Here is a 14,213-nt window from a genome sequence, read left to right as displayed (position 1 = left end):
ATACAAGGGGTGCAACGGATTGGCGGACTTGTCGACGTTTGATAGTTGAAGTGGGCTAATCACATGTTATTGGCATGTTGTCTTCCATTCAGCTCATTTACTGAGAACTTTCAACTCTGCCGTCTGCTGCCAAGTTGTAGATCAGAACCCACTTAATTTGTTTTTGTCCAACATCAATTCAGCTCTTTCTATGTCACCCCCTGTTCAGGCTAAAGGCAAATCTGCAAGGCTCACCCAGCTGACTTCAGCAAGAGATGGGATAATTAATGTGTTGGTCATTTTGAGTACAGAGAACTCATCTCTATCTTTAGAACCTTGATGAACATTTTGTACTTGTTTAAGTGGCCAGTGATTGTAATCGACCCCTGTTGAAGGACAAAAATAATATTATAGTTATCGTCCTGAATATGAAGTTGTTACACTCAGCTTTTGTGAACCGCATTTCAAACAAGAATCTTGTGGGTTATATAGTTTGGATCAAAAAATCTAATAAAACCACATGAAGAAATAAAAAGGGGCTATTAAAATATTGAAGGCCTGAGGATAGGTAATTACGATGATGAGGAACTATTGACGTTTGTGTCCATGCTGTTACCTGAGGCAAGGCCAAACCCAGTGCAAGAGCTCCCACCAGGAACAAATGGGACTCCATCCATAACACGGCTCTGTCTGCACAGCCTACTGGGAAGATTGACTTGTTTGCCTCTAGCTGGTCCAAGATTTGAACCCCAAAGCCACACATAGTGTTGATTACTGCCTGCGTGTCAGAAGACAAACAAAGAAGTCATGTAACATGTAAGTCATGTGAACATTCATGTAAGACTGGTTCTCTGAAGGCAACAATCTCTTGGTGGTGGTGTGTCATCCTGCACTGACAAGGATGTTGACTGTTGAGACGGCTGGGAGAGAGATTTGTAGAAGCTTGTTTACTGCAGAGAATTGCAATCAAAACAGAGAAAGAAAGAAAATGACAGCAGAGAAATGTTAAAAATCCAACAAAGGTCCATTTGATGTGACATTGAAGCTTCAAGAAGATCCAGAAGCACCATTGCAGTTGCGCGCCCAGGACAGTAGGTTGGAGCACGGCTTCAATTCTTTAAAGATTTGATTAATTGATTTTGCAGTCATGTAAAAAGAAAAAAAAAAGGTCGCCGCTCCGTTTTCTTGATAGTAAGATATATAATCAATAACAATGTGATGGATCTACTTTGCCCTCTTTAGTTTTTCTGTCTTCATGAAGACAAAAAAGAAAGCTGCCAGGTAAGGCATGTAAGCACTGAATTTTGTCTACTGCTTGGAATATATATTGGTGAATACAAATATGTGTAATCCATGCATGCATGCATTCATGAGTTCGTATTTACATATATATTATCTGTGTTCCTAACTACGTGTTACTTTTCCAACCTACATTTACATCATTCTCGTGCACAGGTTTGTGTTTGTACTGTGTTGACAAAATATTGAATACAAGAATAAAGGATTTTACGAAGCAGCCAAAACTGGACCTTCAAAGGCTAATAAAATCTAATACAAAAGCTATGACATGTAAACCACTGCCAAGATTGAATTGATAAGAAAAATGGAAAGATAAATAAAGAAATAAGCAGCAGCCTGACTCACAGTCAGCTGGGATAGGCTCCAGTACTTCCTAATGAGGACAAACAGAATAGAAAATGGATCGATGGGAGGGAAGGGGCGGGGGGGTATAGGGTAACAATAAAACAAAAGGCAGGCGACTATGACATGCTGACAGCCTGCTAACTCCTGGTGCAACTTAAAATTATGCCATGAAACCACAAATAACCTTAATATCACAAATCCTACTGTGATGATGATGCAGGATAATGTGAGATAACAAGGTTGTATCATTTATGTTTCTGGGCTGTGAGTCAAAATGTTGCAAAAAAAAAAAACCGTACAGCAGATATGATGACACCTCTCCTCCCTGTTTCATGAAAGTCAGCTGTGTACTTTTTGCACGACCCAGCTACAGGATCTGACAAACTAATAAATCACTTTTAAAACAATAGCCGACCTTGCTTCACACTTTCTTCGATGTTGTATTGGATCTAATTAAAACATGCAGGCACATCAAATGTTGTGCCCATCTGGAACTCATTTAGCCTAAAACTATTGAAACAAAATGAAACAATGAATTAAAATCTATGCATGGCTCAAAGTGGGTGCTTTTTGCTTCCAAGACTGACCACTTCAATATAGCCACTTTTACACCATATTGATAAAACAGTTGAGCATCAAATGTGTTATTACTCTGGAGGAATAGATTAAGTGGCATTGTCTAAAAGACTACTGCGATGGGCTCCAGCAAGCATGCTTGTGACCATGAAAATAGCAGTTTGGAAGATGAATGAATGAATGAATGTTTTTTTTTGGGGGGGTGAACATTTAGAAAGGGTTATTTGAAAGAAAAAATTTGCAGTGATGACATAGTATTTCCTTAAACCACCAACTTCTTGTTTTCTGAATATTGAAAAGGTCTGTCTTGTATTGCATCTCTTTAGATCGGTGTTGCGCAATGTTTATTGAACCCAGGCACATATTTTAGACAATACACCACAAAAATGTCACAATAAGTAAATGTACTGAAATAATCATGTCCTTCTGTCAATTTACTTATGCACTTGAATATACATACTATTGATCATGATTAGTACACACTTTTATAGTCACATGCCGGTATGAATCCTTTGATAATCATGCTTGTGCAAATTGGTAAGGAGTGTGGCTCCGGGATTGGTCAAAGATTCAAGGAGGGGGCTGAATTAGTGAAGTGAGGATACATTTCTGGCTAGCAGTTTTAACATTTTGAACTACCCCATTAATTGCCTCTCACAGGTTTGCTGATGCTGGAATGAAACGCTCATGTCGTGCAGACTCATTATTATCCGAGAAAGACAAATCACCTTGAAACTCTATTAGCTGTTTCATTACTTTCGGGCAATCAGTCAGCCAATTATGAGTCTTGGAGGGTGTCGTGTTTGTTTAGCAACTTTAATTTTCACTTCATCCTACGATGCTTTATTTCACCGTTGGGTTTTCATTAATTGGAAAAAAAGGAAAATACTCACCTCTCCAAGAACAGGAGTGCAGCAAGAAGATGGAACAGCACAGCGTTCTGAACTTGGGTTTTCTTTGGTGCAGTTAAAGTACAAGTTCCATGACCAGTCTGTGTAGTTGTTCCATCCACAACACTGAAACTGCATTTAGTATAAACACACGGGAATGTGTGTTTGGTCGATTATTTCTCACTTGTAACATTGCCTGCTATCTAATGAATTTTATATGATTAAAAAGCCTGTTTATATGATCCCCATTTGCAGGGGACATTGAGGAATGAGTAGCACAACTGAGTATATACTTGCATCCAAGGAAAGTGTGCCAAATGTTCACGGACTATCTGCTTACTCTACTGTTGCTCTTGACTCTCGTTTGGTGTTCTTTGTTGGGGTGAGTAATTGTAGTCCTATCTGTAACAAGGCAATTTGGCAACTTTACAGTTCAACAGCCGCAACAGCCTGATACCTCCTTCCTAGAGCCGGTCACCAGTCTGCTCATAAACCGCTGTGAGTGGGATGGCATTGTATTTAGTTTTAGCTATGTGGTTGTGTGAAAATAAACAGCTCACCCAAGCTGAACCCACAAGTGTTCATTTGGCTTTGAAGTCAGGAGTGTTGGCAAGAAAATATCTTTGAGGATGTGTTCTGTCTCAGACAGTGGAAGGTATGGCACTGACTACAGAATGTCATCTTTCTAAAATTGGCTTCAGTTATATAGGATAGGTTCATTTTTTAATTTGACAAGTTGTTCTATTGGTGCACCTTTAGCATAGCATCCTCTCCAGCCAGAAAGTTGACTCATTGCTGGACATAACTCTAATGCTTCTTGACATGCCAATGAGCTGCATGCATGTTTTTTTTTTTCTGACACCTGTGCAACACATGAGTGAGAGAAAGTCATGACCGTCCTTCTGGCAGACAAATGAGCTGAGAGTCGGGTTGAAATCTATTTGTTGTGGATTGTCTGGACAGAGAGACTTATGCAGTGTGGTCTTGCAAATCCCTAGAAAAGCTGAAAGGGTAAAGACATTATCTCATGGAATCTCAAAAGAGTCAATCACAACCACATTAACACTGTCAAGATTTGGCACAATGCTGCTAAAGACAGACTGATACTCAGTTGTGCTGTTTATCCCTCAAATCTATGTTTCTGACATGGGGCAATATTTAAGAGGCCTAAACATCCGTCCAACAATATTTGATACATTGGTAGCATTGTTTGGGCCGTCGTAAATCGAGCAATGTAGATGATGATACTCATCTAGACGTAAATATCATGCAAAAATAAATGAGATTTGCAAATAACTGTATTCTGTTTTTATTTGCAATTTATTTGATTGGGAATTGTTGTGTTTTGTAGAAATGTGGCTTTGCACTATACTTGTTCCTACCAGATAGAGACTGCTTTATAGAAAAACACTGCTCACTCGTGTACCAATGTGAAGTTAGACATTATGAGTTGAGGGAATCTCTTAAATCTTGCCTCACAGAAGAGATGACAAAAGAAGTCCATGCCTTTCTGTGCTCACAGGCTGTGGTTTCAGAACACTAATGTCAATAAAACTGGTATGATTATTGTGAAGTCATACACTACTAAGCAGGGTCGGAGTAGAGCAGGGCACCTCTTTCTGAATGTAATCCATCACGTTCTGCAGATCCAGGTCATCCCTGTAGTGCACAATACCTTTCTTCACGAACCTTCCCAAGGTGTCACGAGCCTTAAAAGAGGAAACAGAATAGTTTATTTATGAGTGTGATATTCGCAGCATCTTGTGAGATGCATATCTTCACAAGTTAACGTGTGGCAGTATAACCAGAGCAGGGAAGAAGGCAGCATTTAACAACAACATTATTACCTGTGAGATCCATACTCCCAATGCATATAAAATACAATATTTATATGTACATACGTAGACAGACAGACAGACAGACAGGCACGCAGGCACGCACGTACATACGTACATACATGCATGCATACATACATACATACATACATACATACATACATACATACATACAAGGTAAACAACCATTTTGGTGTGGTAATTCTTACCATTTTCCGCTTGAGTTAATATAAGCAAGACCCAAATGAATTATAAATGAAATGCCCTAATTTTATTGATTCATGAGCAGAACTGGCTTCATTTAGGAATTAAACCCTGCCGCTTAATTTGTTCCTTTTAAGTCTTCTTTTTTTTCCCCTTTTGAATAGGCCTTCAATCCAAGTTCTCCGCCTTTAAAAATGTCAAAACAAGGTGATACAGATTGAATTTAGATAATATATGATAATGAGAGCGCTGTATGCTGATAAACTGCTGAGGTATAAAATTTCATTTGGCTTGAAAAGAACTTCTGTGGGTGTTATGCTGTGGGCTCCTGGAATTACTCTGATTAGATCCCGTGGAAAAGCAAGTTGTGCTGATAAACACAGCTAGCTCTATCAAAGTCTATTTTATCCTGAAGTAGTTTTGCCAAACAACAGGGCAGGAATGTTCCACGTTGATCTCCCTCCATCACACTTGCTGTGTGTGCTTGTGGACCTTGGGACCTAACATCATCTCCTCATGTCATTAGTTACAATTTAAGTCCCCTTCAAGGGATCTGTTGAAATGGAACATTTGGATCTACTTTGAAGATCCAGAGCATTTGAATCATTTAACGATGCTGGGAGCGTTGTTAAACTGCTGTGTTTAGCAGCAGGCAGTCTGAAGACTGACACAGTGCACCGTGGAGGGTGGCGAGGTATAATAAGACATAGTTTATATTGTGAAGTTAGCGTTGGAATAACATTTAAAGCTTTCTTTACATGTGGATGCCAGCAGGTGCATTTTTCTGTTCAGACTAAGAACCTAACTGGAAGAGAAAAGAAATGTAAAGAAGTATAGTATAGTGATCCTAGCAGTTAGTGTTTCCATCCTTTGAGACTTTCTTTATGCAGTCAGCTCGTTTGACGGTTTTCACACTGACACCCAGCACAGAGCATCCCTCTACTTTTGTCTGTCACAGAAGACATTTTTCTGAATTGTAGTACATCTTTTTCCCGAATACCTTTTCCTCCACCATTTCCCCACCATTTATGCCCTACAAGTGTTTTTCATATGAATAAGGTTGGAGGGAGATGACGACACATTCCAGCTTCCCAAGAAATTTGTCTTTGCTGCTGGAGGAAAGTGCTCCCACCAGTCCAGTTTTTCAGTTTACACTAGGACAGAGACTGGAGGCCCGCCTGTTGCCTGTGCCCACAGTCAGCGTGGCCCCTGGATGTGAAAGTTGTACTAAGTTCATTTTGTTCCCTTGTCAATCACTTTTTTTGGTTCTTTTATCACAAACAATTTGGATGTGAAGATTACACCTTTCTTCCGCAGTATCTGGCCAGTTTTAATTTGTAATAACAACGCTCACCAAAAGACAAAACTGTCAAACAGGTAACATCTTAAAATGTTTACTAAAGAATCTGCAGTATATAATTATGAAGACATGATGAATCCCATCAAAATAAAATTAGGAGTGTCTTTGACAAGCCCATGTCAGTGTTTTCTGGTCCTCTAGTTTTTTTGTTCAGCCAGCAATCAACTAATCATCTGATCAGAGTCTGAAATAAATATTTGTGTTTTTTGGGAAAAAAAAATGCTTCCTAAATGCTATTGTTCTTGCCTGTTTTATGTGACTTCTGTGTCTAAAATTTGCTACAGATATACACAATGTTGGGGCTGTAATTTACTCACTAAAAATGTTTCAATTAGATGGCATCAACTCAAACTCCAACATAACTGCCCCTGAAAATAAACTAATAATATGAATAAAAATGAATTAAGAAGTAGCATTTATTTATGTTCGGGTTTTTTTCAAGGCCAAAGGGAGCTGCTACAATGAGAGTGAAGAGCCGCAGGTTGCAGACCCATGCCTAATGTCCACTGTTGGACAAATGTATAAACATAAATATCCATTATGGCAATGGTTCCTTGTACATAAAATTAAATGTTTAAACTTGATATATGTTCATAATAGTGGCTTGTGTGTTTAAGTTGAATACATACCTACACACTGAGTCTGGATGTATGAGAATTAATTGGGTGATTTTTTTTTTACTTTTCCAATGTACCCTCTAATAGCATCTGAACCACACGTGCATACTTAGTGGACACTGCATCATCAATGAATGTCATTGTTCAGTATAAATGGCATCCATACAGCAGAATAATAAAAGCCTTCAATGAGGTTAATGTTCAGTTTTTATGGCGTCTGAGAGACTACACTGTCATGTGTTTTTGGGTTAATACTGATGAGTGTCTGTGTTTTGACAAAGAGATGAAAATATCACTGGTACTATTATGACATTGTTTTATTTGATTTCAAACTAAGCAACTACACAGCCTGATCTCATCAATTATATTTAATAGAAAACATGGGAGTTCAGAATGCTTCCTGTGTTTCCTGTTAGCAGCAAATTAATCAAACCAGAATGACCCTTGAAAAGGTCATTCATGCCCACTGAGACATTTTTATTTCTCTTTCACATTCCACAATACAATAAAACTTTCCTACCATATATCACTGATGTATTTTACTCTTAGTCATGCGTTCATTTGAACGGCATCTTATTTGCATGCTTTATAGTTGAGGACGCTTAAGGTCAATCCCACAATGTATTAATGAGCTAACAGCAAAGCCACAAAAAAACTTGCAGAATATTTGCATGACACCGCAGAATAAATTTTAATGCAAATCAGATTTATAAACTGTATGTTATTGAAAAACACTGCTTACTGCCTGCAGTGTATCATCGTGTTTTAGAATAGTTCATTGTTACAAAGCAGGCTCATGGATTTATGTGTTAGATTCACAGATACCTCCCGGGTGAGGTGTTCTAGGCTCGTCCCATCGGGAGGAGGCCCCTGGGATGACCTAGGACACGCAGGAGGGACTATGTTCCCTGGCTGGCCTGATGACAACTCATGGGGAGGGCAACACAAAAAAGGCAGAATGGAAAAACACACTGGCAGAGTTTTCCCTAGAATTTTGGTCCAACTCTATGGGCATGCGACCCTAATGGTTTCAATGTTCAGTTCTTCAGAGAAAACTCCTCCGTACACTAGACTTGCCTCGGCAGGAAAATGAAGATGCGACAGTTTTTATGGCGAGCGTATCTGCACCTGTCTACAAAAACAGCGGACTTGTCTGTTTCATATATAATGAGGCATCATGAGGCAATGCAAACTACTATCAAACATCATTGTTTAATTATGACGTCTCTCACAGTGTCAATCAAAACTGAGCGCAATTACCTGTGTAAAGGTTGGTTGACATGTAGGCCTACATATTTTATATGGGCTTTCAGGAGTGTTTCCAAAGTTGTGTCTGGTGTGAACCTAGCACAAGATGACTTACTGTAAAATGGCAATCTGCTGGTGAAGCCGCTGCTGTAGAATTAAATCATAGACTCAATAATGAATCCCAAGAGGGTTTGCTCTATTGATTTTATGATGTCAAATGATTAAGCGAGTTGTCACAAAAGGCTCATACCTGGTCTGAGTAGAAGAAGCCCAGAATTGCTATGATCAGCTGGGTTAGGAAGACCAGTGATAGACTCAAAGAGAACTGCAAGCACAAAAGACAAATGTGACTAATTTCTGCCAGACAGATTTGTCAATATAGATAAAATAAACGTCTTTTCAGATTGGATTGAACTTGTAGCTATATGGGAAAGCAGCTGTTGGGTCAATATTTGTGATATGTCTGTTATAAATGTTACTGTTTTGAGGAGGCGAAGGTTTTCTCTGAGGGCTCCAATACATCCACAGAAAGTGACGAAGAACATGACCACCCCCACTACAATTAGGATGACAGCTGGGTCGATCAGGAACGTGTCCCGCACAGTGTCTGGCAATGAGACAGAAATGGGATTGGGTCTGCTTAGAGAGCAACCGTCTGTTATTTTCCACCCCATTCCCAATGCATTTCTATCAATAACACACATCCACACCCCTTCCAATAGCCAGCTTAAGTCTTTGAGATAAATTAAAACTGCCTGACTGGGAAAGCGTTAACAAGGACACGCAGGGCCATATATGGATGTTTGGTAAATTGAACAATATCTTAATAGCCCATAAGTCTGAATGCTTTTATTTTTAATCTTTAACTGTGTTAATCAAGGCTATTCACTAAAGACAACCCTTTTGAGGTAAGCAACAATAAGTCATCACGTTGAGTACAAAAAAAGTGAATAACAGTTCAATTAAAAAAATAAATAAAATACTGTACCTGTGGCTTTCTGGACTTTAGCATATACGCCAATTGCAACAATCAACAAGGAGAAAACCTGTGGGGGGAGGAGGGCACATTTTTTAATATTATATCCATATATATTGTAAAAATCAACAAGATGACTGGACAAATATTTTTGAAAGTCCTACAGGGAGAAATGAAAGAAAATATAGAGTAACCACTCTCCATTCATCCAGAAGTACATTGGTGAGGACAGAGGCAAAATCAATTCAAGCATGCTGTTAAGCTGGAACAGAAAAAGTCCCATGAAGTTTGAAAGGTATGACTGTCCATAATCTAATTGCAATTATAGTATTACTTGATATGTAAAATGTAATTTACTTGTTTTCTTTTATGCATGTTACCCATTATTATGGAGACACTTGACAATAACATGTTCCTTCTCAGTACTGCTGGCATTTTTTTAAATCTATTTTTGTTCAGTTTGAACCAGAATGAATTTCACCGAAGCTCATGAAATGGTGATAGAAACTACTTTTTTTCTGACATAGCCGCTCTTTGCCTCTGGCATTTTGCTGACCTTAGCTATTTGTCACCAGTGCGGTTTTGATCAAAACATCTAGAACAGTTTTCTGACATTTGAAAGGATTTATTTCAGGTACCGAGAAGAAACAAAAATGCATAGAAGGACGGGATCACAATCGCTCAATTACATTTGCATGAAAGAAAGACACTGAATGTGTTATTCATGTGACAAAACAAGAACGCAAATTTTCCAGCACATGTGCTTTTAAATATACCATAGAACGGAATAGAAAGGTTGAAAGGTGGTCAAAAAGAAACACTCTTCTTTGCATCTGTTTCAAAATGAATTTGCAATAAAGACATCTCAATATTTATAGTGCTCAATTAATTTAATGGGTTGTATCTAATAGCTCTTTGGATGCAAGTATGCCTGTTTTGGAGGGATTTTTTTTCCCCTCCAATCACTATTGGGGGCTTTAATGCACTCACTTAAATGCCAGTTGGTACAATTCACGTTTTAAAAGAATTAAGAAAGTGGTGCTCCAGTACTTTTACCATAAATGATGACAAATCTGAAGTTTGAAGAACAAAAAAAAGGTTGTTTTTATGAAAAAAAAGGGTAAGATAATTAAATTATGAAAGTGTACTATTCAATCACCACAAACGAAAAATTCTATGCAAAGTTATGTTTTGCCTCTTTTAAAGTGTCACTTGATCTTGGTCAGAAAAAAACACCTGACTTCATCTGACTTTTTTTTTCTTTTATTTTTTGCTTCACCCAATTTGAAATGTTCCCATTGTCTGGGAACAGTTGGCAAATGTGTTTTTTATTCAGCTGTCATGATCAACAATTGCAGAGATGAAAAGCAGGTAGTTGAAAGCATGTCTGCAATCAACTCGTGTTTGGAGCTTGGGATTCACCTTAAGGCTTAAAGCCAAACACAAGAAAACTTTACACTTGAACGAACAAACCACCAAGAAGGGACCACCAATGGGGTGTGGGCTCCCCACATTGTGGCCCAAAACAATGAAGGCTGTGAGGAGTTGCTGAAGAGGGGGGGGGGGGTGATCTTTGCTCAGGGGGCCATTTTCACTGAAATGCCTACAATTCAAAACATTAGAACAACAGAACATATATAACAAAGCTTTCTATTGAGTTTTAAAGATACATTTATCTCCTCTTCTTAACTGTGTGTGCAATCCATTGTGTTTAGATGTAAAAAGAATTTCCTTTGTTTACATTTTGTAGCTACAGAGACTTGAAGTCTGAGGCATAGTTTGATTTAAAGAAAGGCTTTTATCTTATACATTTTGCAACCTACATAAGTGTTTGAAATATGTGCCAGGAATTTCATTTCTCCAAAAGAACAATAGACAAAATAAACTGTTCGTGTTTTGTACACTGTGGTGTTTTAAAGAATTTTCAAGTCTCTTTTCATCTTGTTGCTTTAAGGATATTGTCGCTTGTGTAGGAGTGAGGCCACCGGCAGTCCCGTTTTCCACTCTTCCACAGCGTTTTTGAGTATTTATCACATGCATGCTGAATAGAAGCCTGCTTCGTTTTTTCAGGCTTGTGAAAGAGATGAATCAGGTGGATTGTGCGGGGGAGGTAAAAGCCAGCCATACAGAGCCACGGGGAACGTGAAGACAAAGGCCTGATGGATTAAAGCCACAGTGTTCACTTCCGAGCTCATGTCCAAAAAACAAAGTCAACAGCCAGGCCTTGTGCCTGCCAGTGTTGAAGTAACTGCTCGAAACACAGCGTGAAGGGAGACCCAGGCGTGGTTATTTAGAAGGATTCACGTGCACCTTAGTCCTGCAAAATTTGACTGATCTTGAAGCGAAGCAAAGGAGCCGCGGGCAAAACGAAATTCATTTAAATAAAGGCCCAATTTAGTTGTGAATCAACACCTTTGCCGCATCAGTGGCCTGCATGAAAACTAAATGAATGAAGCAGGAAAAGAACAGTTTAGTCCAGCAATATTTGGAATTAAAAATGTTGTAAATGATACTTTTACCCTTTTCATCCTGAAAATTGAAAGGCAATGTGTAGAGTGAGGTTCCCTGGTCGCTTGGAGTGCCACCACAGACAAAGGTGAAAATGGCTACTTGTGGCTGAATAGATGCAATTAAGCCAGTTTCTTTGCATCTTGACATCACTCCTTGCACGTGTGATATATGGTTTGTGATGATAATATGTGATAATGTTTGATTGCTTGACGTTTTCAGCCAGGCTTATTGTCACTCGTTTGTTGGAATTTCTCAGTATTGGAAGGCTAAATTTAGTCAATGTAATCACAGTTGGCATGTGCTTTTCAACGGGAAGGCATTTTGCACACAACCCTGGGCTATTCAAGCTGACAGTTCCTCTTTCATTCGGTTCATTCTTTACTTACAGAAGTTTGGGGGAATTTAATCTTTGGGATATGGAGAGCCATGAAACTTGGGTTTTTGTGTGTAATTGTTGTTTTTCTGATATGAATACAAACTGGGGAGATAACAATCTTGTCATCATTTCAACCAAATAGCGATGCTGGGTAATGTCTTTGAAGCCTTTGGTTTCTTTCACAGAAAGCCAAACAATCTGAGCTGTGATAATGAAGACAAAATCATTCAGGAATATCGTTAGAAAAACATGCAACAATGTAAAGGTTTGGCTCAGGGACATGTTCTTTGTATTATTGTGACAATGACTTGATAAAAAACATTTTCTACAGTGATCAATGACCATGCAAAAAATGAGAAAATGTTCCACCAGGGGAGGTGAGGTGCCCTTGCCAATTGCTACCGCAGACACAATCTAAATTATACGTCTTCATTTATTATTAAGAGAATTTGCTCCATATATTTATCAATTTAATCTTTTCTGTTGGCTTGAACTGACTATTTTCTAAAGCCCTAGCTCACAGGTGTCAAACTCAAGGCCCGGGGGGCCAGATCTGCCCGCCACATCATTTTATGTGGCCCGCAAAATTGAAATCATGAGTGTCAACTCAATGTTGCTCGATAACATACCAAAATTCCTAATTGTCTTTCCTTTGTCTTTGACTTTAAATAACAATGAGATATTGCAACATTTTTTGTATAATCCAAATTTCAAAATCAATTGGAAAATTATGTTGTATGTATGTGATATTATCCACACACATTCATTAATGGCCCCACGAGGGAAACCATAACGCCGATGTGGCCCGCAACAAAAAACAAGTTTGACACCTTTGCCCTAACTGATGATGTCAGGCGTATGTGCTGTTATTTTACAAAACCTGCCTGTTCCTTTCTTTCCTGACATGCCACAGTAGGCCTCCATCTTTACTCACCCAAAATAAGAAGCTGAAAAAGAAGAGAAAATATCGAATCCAAGGGTTGATGAAAGAGAACGTCTCTGCTCGATCCAGATGATGTTTCCTGTCCATTGTTTATTTCCCCTCTTCCAGTCTGACACAAAGAAGCACGACAACTTGTGCTCAAAAAGAGCAATCGGATCTGCTATGCAGCCCTTCCACCGCCATGCGAGTCTGTGAGGAGGGGGTTACAGTCTGGTTACAGATTGTCCCAAAAAAAGTGTGAGTGCGCGTGTGTGTGGGGGGGGGGTTGTCAGTGAAAGGACCACGTCATGCTAGTGTGGCCCAGAAACATCTATACAGACCTGAAGGTCAGAATAAACAAACAGATTTGTGAGGGCCTGCAGTGCAGAACCTTTTGTCCACAAATTCTAGTTTCCCGTTTGATGTTTAATCCTTTAGTATTATTGTTTTGGAAGTTTTGGTCTAGAATAGAAAGTATGAACCTCAGCTGCAAAATTGATGCAGCGTGTTGGGTTCTTTCTTTCATTCTCTCTTGTTTTGCAATGCTGCTTAGCTAAGTATTCATCAAAGAGCAATGTCAGGACAAAGAATCTGCTTTCAGATTTGTATCCATCAAACCATCCTAACACTGAAAATAGCAAAAGATGTTCAAGTATGATTCCATTATTCGTACGTATACGACACATTTTTAGGACTGACAACAATGACGATGGTTGCCATTGTTCCTACATTTAGATGTGCTGAAATAGCAGTCTAGGAAGGACGGAAAAAGGAGGTAAAAACTCAGACTTTTGCTGCTGACTCAACAAGAAGTACAATAGAGCGTACCTCAACAAGATGTATATTTCATTGTTGCAAAAGAAAGCCTTGGCATGCTCGTTTTAAGGAGGTGGAGAAGATGAGAAGCAGAAAAGGGAATGGGTGCATCTTTTGCCAATATTTATTAATACAACTACTACTTACGCTCTCTCTCTCTCTCTCTGTTTGTCTCTGTCTCTCTGTCTGATCTGGTGAATTTGGATACTTATCTATTCAAGTTCTCTCTCTCTCTCTCTCTCTCTCTCTCTCTCTCTCT

The 14,213-nt window shown here is 38.9% G+C and overlaps 1 protein-coding gene across 1 annotated transcript in view; it reads right to left on the bottom strand.

Annotated features, from left to right (window-relative positions):
* The window catches only part of tspan33b (tetraspanin 33b), a 13,913-nt gene extending 667 nt beyond the window's left edge, over window positions 1–13,246 (bottom strand). Inside the window, exons 1-7 of the mRNA XM_085914792.1 lie at window positions 13,151–13,246; window positions 9,342–9,399; window positions 8,833–8,960; window positions 8,604–8,678; window positions 4,703–4,798; window positions 3,093–3,221; window positions 596–757 (exon numbers count right to left, since the gene is read on the bottom strand). Coding sequence (XP_085770918.1) covers window positions 596–757; window positions 3,093–3,221; window positions 4,703–4,798; window positions 8,604–8,678; window positions 8,833–8,960; window positions 9,342–9,399; window positions 13,151–13,246 — 744 coding nt within the window. The remainder of the gene's footprint in view (window positions 1–595; window positions 758–3,092; window positions 3,222–4,702; window positions 4,799–8,603; window positions 8,679–8,832; window positions 8,961–9,341; window positions 9,400–13,150) is intronic.
* Window positions 13,247–14,213: the final 967 nt, after the last annotated feature.

This window comes from Syngnathus leptorhynchus, chromosome 6 (assembly GCF_054491065.1).
Source record: "Syngnathus leptorhynchus isolate UIUO chromosome 6, UIUO_Slep, whole genome shotgun sequence".
Taxonomy (NCBI): domain Eukaryota; kingdom Metazoa; phylum Chordata; class Actinopteri; order Syngnathiformes; family Syngnathidae; genus Syngnathus; species Syngnathus leptorhynchus.
The sequence above is the reverse complement of the archived record's forward strand: the minus strand, read 5'-3'. Positions and strand labels throughout refer to the sequence as shown.